Source organism: Pteropus vampyrus, unplaced genomic scaffold, assembly GCF_000151845.1.
Source record: "Pteropus vampyrus isolate Shadow unplaced genomic scaffold, Pvam_2.0 Scaffold318, whole genome shotgun sequence".
Taxonomy (NCBI): domain Eukaryota; kingdom Metazoa; phylum Chordata; class Mammalia; order Chiroptera; family Pteropodidae; genus Pteropus; species Pteropus vampyrus.
Window position 1 is genome coordinate 1385071 of NW_011889099.1, and position 10733 is coordinate 1395803.

The following is a 10733-nucleotide window of genomic DNA, read 5'->3' on the forward strand; positions in this document are numbered from 1 at the left end:
TGTAACAATCATTTGCAAGAGGATATTGATGTGTTTGAAAAAATCCCAAGCTAAAATAAGTCAGTTTCAAAAAAAGCAAGACAGTTTCTTTTCACATTTTCTGTAATAGCAAAGGAAGCTTTGTAAATAAGGTCACTCTGGTAACTACAGAAAAGAAGCTAATATGTGATGCATCATATTAATATACCTTTTAATAGGATCTTATTAAGCATGTTTATATGCTATAAGCTCTATTTCTAATAGATATTAACTAATAACTTTTCAAAAGATCTGTCAGCTAACAAAGACAAATTAAGTATAAGTCAGAAATCCCTCAGGGAAACTAGGCACTGTCCAGCCTGTGTCACTGTTTTTTTGTTGAATATTTTACATGGCTTTAAATATCATTATCACCTTCTCCAGGATGTATTCATGATATTGAATATGGCGATTTAGTAAGAATCAAATAAATGTATTCACAAAAACAAAACTAAATATACGCAGAAGGGCATGACTTCCAACTCTTTCTGGTTCTGAATTTTCTAGGTTCCAGACCAAAATTTCCAACTGTCTGCTGGCTGTCCCATAGGCAGCTGTAACTCGAAATGTCTAAAACCAAACTCATTAATTTCCTCCCCTTTAAATATGCTTTCTCCTATGTTTCCTATCACAGTCAGTGGCTCTACATCTGTGACCCTAGTTATCTTACCTTAGTGCCTGGTACCACTTAGGTGCTCAAGGAATATTTTAAATGAGTGATTTTCTTCTTATCTCGCTAGCTATTGCTTCTCAGTCTCTTATTTTCCCTGAGCCCTCTGTTAGAGTGCTCCAGAACTCAGCGTTTGGAACTTTATATTCACTTTCTAGGTGATCTCATTCAGTCCTGAGGTTTTAATACTAGCTAGCATTCACTGAAAATTCCCCCAAATCTACCTCTAGCCCAGACCTGTCCTCATATGTACACTTACCCATTTGATGTCTCTTGGGTGTCTAGCATATTTCAAACTTATGGCCAGGACTGGACTGCTGACCTGCCCTCAACTCAAATCTGCTCTTCTTGAAGTCTTCCTCATCTCAGGAAGGGGCGACTAAATCTTCCTGATCAGTAAGAACCCAAATTTTGAATTCTTCCTTGACTTCTTTCTACACCTCATAGCCAATCAATGAAGAAGTGCTTATCGACTCTATCTTCAAATTATTTAGAACCAGATCACTTCTTAGTACCTCCACTGTTACAACCCTGGCAAGCCTCCTAAATGGTTTCCTTGCTTCTCTCCCCTTGACCTAAAGTCTGTTCTCAACACAATGGCCTGAGTAGCTCTATTAGAAAATAAGTAAAATCAAGTCATCACTTTCTTTAAACTCTCTAGGGAATCTTTATTTCTGAAAATTAAAAAAGTTTCTACAATGGGGTGACTATAAAGCCCCACTCAATTCAGCTTCTCCTATATGGTGACTCCATCTCTAACCTCTCCTTCTCCTTGCTCACTCTACTCCAGATGCAATGGCTTCTTCATAGTATCTCTAACATGTGAGGCCCACCCCTGGCTTAAGACCTCCTTTGAACCAGCTGTTGCCCTGCCTGGAACATTTTTTCTTCAGATAGTACTCCCTTGATTCCTTCAAATCTCAGCTCAAATGTCACCTCAGTGAGACCATCCTTGATTTAACTTGCCATTCCCTCTCTCCCAGGCACATTTTCCCCCTTTATCCTGTTATCTTTTTTCGGTACCGATTATCTTCTAACTTACATTATAAATTTATTGTTTATACTGTTTCTTTCCACTATGATTCAAGCTCTATGAGGGTACGGATTTTTATTTTTTTGACAGCTATAGTTTAAGAATGAGCAAAGCAACCCCTGACATCTAGGAGCTGGCCTGGCACTCACAGCAAGGCATGGGTGTTCTCCCATCAAACATGTACAATTTCACAGAAATGCAACATCAAAATTCTGTGACTATGACGAATCAAAACAAAAACGAGACAGCTCCTTAATCACATCTGAACACAGAGTATGAATACTGTCCAAATCATGAAAATGACCGACATCCCTATTCTGGCTAATATGACTGACTGACTGTTGCTTCGGGACCAATGACAGTGTTAACCTCTTTCTTGTCTTCATTCTTCCTGGTTAAGATTTACTGAAATGCCTAGTCATTAAATGACCCCTGCTTACTGACAGCACCTAATCTGAAGCAAGGCCCAAATTCTTAAATTCTTCTCCAAATCACCTAACTTAAGCCCAAATCTTAAAAGACTTTTCTATCACCCTCTCCTTGAGAGGCCCCACTGTTCCTCATGTATATTCTTCCTCATTGCAGTAAGTAAAAACTTAATTTGATCAACTACAATTGAGTGTGTTCCCAGTGGTCTTTGGCTAGAGGACTTTGACAATCTTGAGCTCCTAGAACAGAACTTGGCATATAAAAAGCATTCGATAAATATTGAATGAATGAATGAGTAGAGATTGAATGCTATAACACATTTGCAAAGGACTGATTTAATCTTGTAAATTTTCCTTTATGGAAAAATATTTAAGGTATTTAAAAATAACTTGAATAGAGCAGTAGTTCATTCATTAACTAACTTAAACATTTAGTGAGTGCTTACTAGGGTGACAAGTACTGGAGACAGAGAAGATTCATGCCCTGTCTGCCAAAGAGCTCAAATTCTAGAGGGGGAAACAGAGTAGTGAGTGTACAAAGAACTGGGGGAGTCCAGAGGAAGGGACAACTCTGGCCTGAGGTAGAGACCAAGCAAGATAACATGCATGTGACATTTTCAGTGAAGTTAAAAATACAGCTCTACATAGAATGTGAAGATACTTCCCACATACAAAGATTTAGGCTCAGCAAAAATATTCTACTGAATTTAAAAGTACCCCCAAAAGGTGTTACACTCATTTTAATTCTCAAGGGAGAAGACTAGTCTGTAGGCACACAACACTGTATTTTCATAGAAAACTATCCATTTTCACTAATGAGAAAATTGAAATAATAACTCAGATTGACTGGTGTGTAATTTAGTCTTGAATTTCCCTCAAACAAAAGCATCAATCTACTTTCATTCAACTATGGTACTTTGAGGTTACATGAGAGAAAATTATAATTCTTGGATGCATAATTAAAATTAGAGGAGACAGAATGTTCTCAAAAGAAACAACAGGTTTAGCTGATACTATGTCTTGTTAAACCTGTTACAAATATTTTCTTTTTATGAAGGAAAAGAGACCAGTATTATTCTAGCTTTGGTAAAGAGCAAGCTGCTTTTTGCTTAAAGAATCCGAATCCTGGTTCTATGTCTACATTTTCCATAGCTCACTCTCCAAGTTCCAGGGTTGCAGAGAACACCTGTTGGGGACCTGAGTGGAAAAAGGTTGACTATCCGTATGTATTCCAAGATATCTGCAATAAAGGCTGCAATATTCAGCAATAGCACTGGGCCAAATTAAAAACTAAAGATATTGTATATCATGTCACCATCTCAGAGCTTCCTTTTACCTGGTACAGTTTTCCTCTAACATGTCTGCATAGCTCCTTTCGTCATCTCCCACATATCTCTGCCTAAATGTCACCTCATCAGAGAGAACTTTCCAAATTATCTTCTCTAAAACAGCAGTTCTATTTCCCAGTCACACTCTATTCATTTGTTATGCTTTTCCCTCCTTGAGAGCATTTATCAGTACCTGACAATATATTTGTCTGATTGTTGCCTATCTTTCCCCCATCACTATACTGCAAGCTCCATGGGGTAAGACGTTTGATCACTGTTATATCTCCAGCACTTAGCCTGGCACACAGTAGGCACTCAAGAAATATTTGTTAAATGAATGAATATACCAGTTGAGCAACTGAGGAACCCAAACATCAACTCCTATGGAAATCTAAGCAGTTAATTGAAGCAGACCACAGACTCTCGGCTGGCTTTAATAGGAATAAGTATTTCTTTTCTTCATACGACTTGTGCTTGATAACTATGTTTTAAAAGGATAACAAAAGAAGACTCTTTTCAAAATAAAAACGTTTCAACCAGATAAGCCAACTTCCCTTTTGCACTTTGCCAAAAAATTGAAATGTGTTTTTAAAACTTGCATTCGTCTAAGGAAGTGAGGAATAGAAACATTTTGATCAACAGTTAACTGAATGTTCAAGAAAACGAAACTCACCATAATTCATAAAATACTGTTAGTTTTGAATACAAGAAGGCTGATGGTACTTCCTATAGCTAGTAGATGATTAATTTAAAAAGCGATCTGCTTAACTGGCACCATGGGGCTGATGACATGGCACTGATATAACAGAGAGCATACCATATGGCAAAGAGGCAAGTTCAAAAGAAAGAGCAGTTACTTCTCATTGAGAAGAATATATTCTTAAAAATACTGCCAAGAAATCAGAAAAAAGATAACTGTCTACCATGAGGAATTAAATATGCCTTGAAATTTAGAACCTCAGTCTCTAATACCTGTGGCAATGCTACCAGTAGCTCAGCTTGGTGAAATCACTGAATTACTCACAAATTAACTATGAAAATTTTTGAGTCAATGAGCATTATAGCTCCTGTATATTGCTGTACTTCCTCTAGAAGCAACACAAAATCCATTTCCGTTCTCAAAACAAACTGACAAATGTGCCTGTTCATCTCACCACTTAAATATCAAGTTAACATATAGCATATTCTTTATGTAATAAATATTCAGAAAATAGAGGGCAAAAAAGGTAGAGTTGCTCAAGTAAAGTACTCCAAAGCTCTATCTAGGAATCACAGCTTTGTGGCCAGCTTGAAGATCAACATTTTTCTAGAAAATCAACCTGAGAAACTGCAGAGGTGTGAGATTTTATTCAATGAAATATTAAACTATAACATTTTAGGATTACTGTAAAATGCTATGTACAGTGATACGAAGAAAAAATCAGAATACTCTTTTAAAGGTCATCTTAACTCCAAGTGAATATACTAAATAACTTACAAAAGAAAGTAATGAATAGAAACATTGTTAAAGCAAAGACACAAATACCTGCTACTGTCATAACCAAGTCAAGATCAATTGCTGAACCAAAACCAAACCCAAAACAAAACAAAACAAAACAAAACAAAACAAAACAAAACAAAACAAAACACCAAGTCCTTTTACTTTGGACATACCCCTCTAATCTCTATAATTCATTGCATAAAAAGGTAAATTATTAATAGCAAATGTAAACTACATTATAACAAATAACTAGAATGACAAACCTGTTGTGAGAATCCACAGAAGAACTGGTACAAAAACTGTGGCAAAATGAAACAAAGGTTCTGGAAAAAAATGGAGAAAAGTGTTAATGTTTTCACTTAACTTTCTAAACTAAAACAGGAAACTGTACTCCCAATAATCTACAGTCAGTTCTAAGTCTTACAAGTATCAAAATGTATTAAGTCTGCACTCCAGAGCTGTAAGGAAGCAACTCAAAAACAAATGATTAATTCATATTAATACCAACTTTTGCCCTATCAATGGAGAAGAGATCTCACTTCACAAGAAACTCTTGCTATTCTTCTTCTAGGGAAGAAATGAGCTCATACAATACAAACACCTAATGGTACTGAACCTTAAATGTCATTTAGATTTGCAAAATCATCATAAAGTAGAATAAAACAAAGCTTTAAGTGTATATTTTAAGTCAATTAATGCCAATAAATAGTCAGGAAATAATTACAGTGTATGTTGACACTAACAGTACCAATTAATGCTTTACTGCCTTTATTACTATCTCGACTATCAATTAACATATTAATATTGATTACTTACTATATGCAAAAGAGGCACTGTGGAAAATACAAAAAACAAAACAAAATGACACTTCTTACTCTTAAGGGGTTGGGAGAACACTAAAAACATATTTTAAAAGTTCAAGTGCAGAATTCATAAGGCACTTTTAAAAGTTACTAGGTGTGACTTCAAATACTGAAATTAATAACTTCAGGCAAAAATAGCAGAACCAATATTTTCAAATGAGTGTCATCCATCAAGGCAGGCTATGACCTTATCTGAATGCTGCTGTCACTTGTTCATGATATCTCTGGATTTCTTTTTGGGCAATGCCTTCAAGAGCCCATTTTTGAGCCATAGTAAAGAAAAATAGTCTCCTTCCTTCTGCCATACATTCTCACTTAGGGAATTTACCAGGCCGCAAGACTTGAGGCTGTTTTCAAAAATCCAATGCATCCTCAAAGAATGAACACCTGCAATGGCTGGGGATATTTAAGTAAATATACTACACGCTCTGGAGGATGTTCTTAAAGAAAAGTGCTATACATGTTTTGAATAACTCCTACGCATCAGAATAAGTGTGGTAGCTCCAAAGAGCTCATCATCTGGAAGGGCAACACTCATTTGTATGTATCAGTTCTGGTAGAATGCAGAATACTGTAGGTAGCATTTCTAGAATCATACTTAAAAAATAAAGGTATTTTCCGGTCAAGATGGTGGAGTAGGTTGGTGTTTTGACTAATGAAAGTAATAATAATGTCTTCTTATTTTCTTCTAGAAGTTTTATAGTTTTGGATTTCATATCCATGTCTACAATCCGTTTTTAATTAATTTTTGTAAAGACAATCATTCTCCATTGAATCACATAGGCATCTTTGTTAAAAATCAACTGACCACAAAAGTGGCAAAAAAAGTTCTGAGGTTGGAGGAGGCAGTGCTTAGTGAGAATTTTGAGGGTGCTTGGTGGGCAAAGAAGGTCTGACTCTCCCACTAGAATGTAAATTTCATGAGAACAGGGACCTTGCCTGTCTTATTCCATTATGAATCCTCAGGGCCTAAAACAGTGCTTGGCACATGGTAACACATTCAAACATATTTGTTGATTGAATGAATAAAGAAGTTACAATTTGAACTAGGTGCTAAAGATGAACAGGATATGTTGATAGCAGGAACCAAGCTAAGGCCTTATATATTTTAAACAGATAAGGTAAGACAGGGTCAGACTATGGGGTGCCTTAAAAGCCAGACTAAATCCTTAGACAAAGGAGAGTAAAGTTTCTGGAGGATAAGTTGAAAAGTGGCTGAATTATGCAAGGAGGATTGCATGGAAAACCAGAAGGCAAGAAGATCTGTCACTGAAGTACTTCTGGGGTGGGGCAATAAGGAACTGAAGATGCAATGGCAAGGTAAGAGGAAGGAAGGCTTCTTAGTTCAGCCAAAAAGGCTCGAAAGTCTCAGAAATCTTGGGACAAAAGGAAGCACTAAAAAAGGAATAGTCTAAGTCAATAACTAAGATGATAATGGGCATAGAGATCCTATGAAGACAGAGTACACCATCTACATAAACATTCCCTTAAATTCTGAATAGGGTCAATTCCTGACCACTGATAAACACTAGATATTTTAATGCTTGTTTTGTTTTCCATAACAGATCATTCCTTCCATCTGGTGGCAGCTGAATGAATTGCAGGCCAAAATCTTAAAGAGGCAAACCATGCCTAGGAAAAGATCAGATTAGTAGGCATATCTCTAAAGCAAATCTTCACGGGCTCTCCTACTACAGGAGGTAAGAAAGAATAACAACTCATCCCTGAGTCCAAGGCCCAATAGACCCTAATTATGATGTACAAACAGTCCTGGACTTAGAATTAAGTAAAGCTAGTATGAAAATCTTGCTCTGTCACTTGCTAGCTGGGGAACCAAAGACAAGTTAAATTTTCTGAGCCCTACTGCCACATATTTTAAGTGGAAATAATACTAATTGCCTCATAGGAGATTTGTGAGGATTAAAAAGAAAATAAAGTGCTTTTGTTAACCAGCAAAGTACATTACACATTTTGAGTTAATTATCATTATTAATCATCATCAATGTTTGGCCTGGATACCAGTTGATAGTGGCTGACGGCACTTTAGCAACACTGTAAACCTGGGTTCACGGTTATGTTTTTGTCCCCCCAGAAAATATAAAGTTAATAAGACCTGGGCTTTATCACAGCAAATTGACAAGCGAAAGCAGTTGCTGAGCTTTCCCTCCTGTGAGATATAGGGTATAAAACTCAAATTGCTTGAATCATTTAAAACTGGTACACTAACTTGATAACATACCTATAAACTAGAATCTAATTAAGAACTTTGGTAAATTCGATTCTGTGGTAGACAAAAATTAGTATGTAGGCTCAGTTTAACATGTAACTCTAATGACTGGTGATAAAACAGAATCAAGGTTATTGCTGGGAAAACTATCTCAGTGTCCAATCATGTGGGCTTGGGATACTCAATGGGTGTAAAGTTTTAAATATGCAAGACGAGCAAGTTCTAGAGATCTGCTGTACAATGTTGTGCCTATAGTTAATATTGTATTGTACACTTCAAAATTGGTTAAGTGGTAGAGCTCGTGTTAATTGTTCTTACCACAATAACATAGTTAAAAATGATGGGGATATATTGAAAGGATAAGGGGCCAAATCTATGAAAATCTGAGTGAATAAATAATAATACTAATGGATTTTAACTCGGAATGAAATGTCTGTTGTAGTAGTGGAATGTTCTTTTCAAATGCTATTACACAGAGCAATTTTGAGGGGTCTTGAGACCTCTAAAACACCACTTGAAGTATTACCAAAGTTAATATTATTATGAATGAGACACTGACAACATGTGCCTCCTAATACAATGCACTGAGCAGGTTACAACATTGTTTCTGTGGTATTTGTGCCAAAAATGCATAACCTGAATCTAATAATAAGCAAACATTAGATAAACCCAAATTGAGAGACATTCTAAACTAACTGGCCAGTATTATTAAAAAATGTTAACATCATGAAGACAAAGACAGGAATTATCCCAGATTAAAGAAGACTAAGGAGATATGACAGCTAAATGTAAATGAGCCTGAAAGGGACCACAAAAAGAATATCAGTGGGACGACTGGCAAAATTCCAACCTGCTATGTAGACTAGTTAAAAATGTGCCAATTCATATCAATTTACTAATCCTGATAACTATGTTATAGGTAAACTAAGATGTTAATAGTTAGCAAAGCTAGGCAAAGAGTACATGAAAATTATTTCACTTATTTTGTAACTTCTTTAAAGTCAGAAATTATTTCAAAATGAAAAGTGGAAAAAGTTTTTAAGAACTGGAACAGAACATAGGACAGGAGATCAATTTCTGGGTTATGTCGGCTAAAAATTATTTGCATACTTTCACCTTCATGTATGCCAGTTCAGTATGCATAAAATGAGTGGCTTAAATTATATTCATGGATTCCAAACTGTGGAACCTGAAGAACCTCTAGGCAGGACAGGGAGGTTGAGCTAGTACACAACCCTGGCCCCATGACCTTTAGTCAATGCAATCCTGCTTTTTACCTATTTTATCTGTGTCATTTCATTTGAAAAGAGAATTCTACTAAAAAGAATAGCTTAGAATAATGTTCAGGATAAAAAGGGAACCAACTATACTGATACATGATACAACATGGATGAAGCTCAAAAACATTATACTAAGTGAAATAGTCCACACACAAAGGAGTACATATGATTCTATAGCTCAGAAACAGGCATATCTAATGTGTATATTGCATAAATCATATCTAAATTTATGTTATATATTACTATATATCATATGCTACATGTTATATATATTAGATACAGTATTACATATACAGTAATATAAATCAATTTAAATCAGACTAGTATTTGTTTGGAGCAGGGGTGGAGGAGACTGACTGGGAAGAAGCATGTGGGAACTTTCTAAGATGATTAAAATGTTCTACTTTGATTGGGGTGGTGGTTACATGAATGTACACATTTGTCAAAAAGAGAACTGTACACTTTTAATGGGTACGTTTTATTGTATTTAAACTATACTTCAAGAAAGGTGACTTAAAATTTCATCTCAAACCTCTTGAATTAAAAAGAATTTCTAGTTTCTGATTCCATAAATAGATTTCCTTTGTTTCACTGACCACAAATTTCAGTATGAAGCAAAAACAAACAAACAAACAAACGAAAAACAAGAAGAAATGAGGAAAAACATTATGACCAAGCAGAACCCATGCTGGATTAAACAGTCATAAGTTAAATTGCAAATATTTGATCACATACCTTATAGAAGAAATACTGTACAAGATGTGCTATTCTCACATAATATAGATGTCCATGAGCCAATAGCAGTTTCTTTAAATGTTTAAACTTTGGAATAGAATAATCACTATTCCTGGCTGCTTGGCGACCTTCTTTGCCTTTAATACCTAAAATAAAATCTCTATAGAGTGAGTAGTTCATATTTTTAACTTGCTTACATGTTATAGTTCAATTGTATAGTTTAGCTTAGCTTTTATTTAACCAAAAGTGCTTTAACAATGACAGTGAGACTTAACCAATAAACAGTAAAATTAAGTTTAATTGGTAATTACGTATTTGTAACATAACATACAATTAAATGGGATCATTATTTTAATCATTACAGGACAAAAATGATCTTGAGAAAAAATATTAAATCTGAAAATATTAAAACCACTCAGTTTAGTGCTTAATTGTGGACGGCACTAAGACTAGGTGCAACATTAAAGCAACTCAGAGACCTGGGGTTTGTGTCCTAGGAGCTCAAAACAGAAAAGTTACAATAAGATGGTGAAGTCCTTTCACTGACTAAACTCTCAGTAGTAGCCCAAGTTTCCATGAACTCAAGCAGCTTTAGGACATTTCCACACTGGATAACCAATAAGTAGAACTGAGAGTTCCGCACTGCATAGGGATACTTCCCAATGGAAAAA

The 10733-nt window shown here is 35.5% G+C and overlaps 1 protein-coding gene across 2 annotated transcripts in view; it reads right to left on the reverse strand.

Annotated features, from left to right (window-relative positions):
• Positions 1–10733, reverse strand: part of ATP11C (ATPase phospholipid transporting 11C) — a 167438-nt gene that overhangs the window by 23908 nt on the left and 132797 nt on the right. The window contains exons 23-24 of one of the 2 annotated variants that reach the window (XM_023521807.1): positions 10063–10208; positions 5221–5280 (exon numbers count right to left, since the gene is read on the reverse strand). In XM_023521807.1, the coding sequence (XP_023377575.1) occupies positions 5221–5280; positions 10063–10208 (206 nt within the window). The remainder of the gene's footprint in view (positions 1–5220; positions 5281–10062; positions 10209–10733) is intronic. The other variant, XM_023521808.1, reaches the window with a different exon arrangement.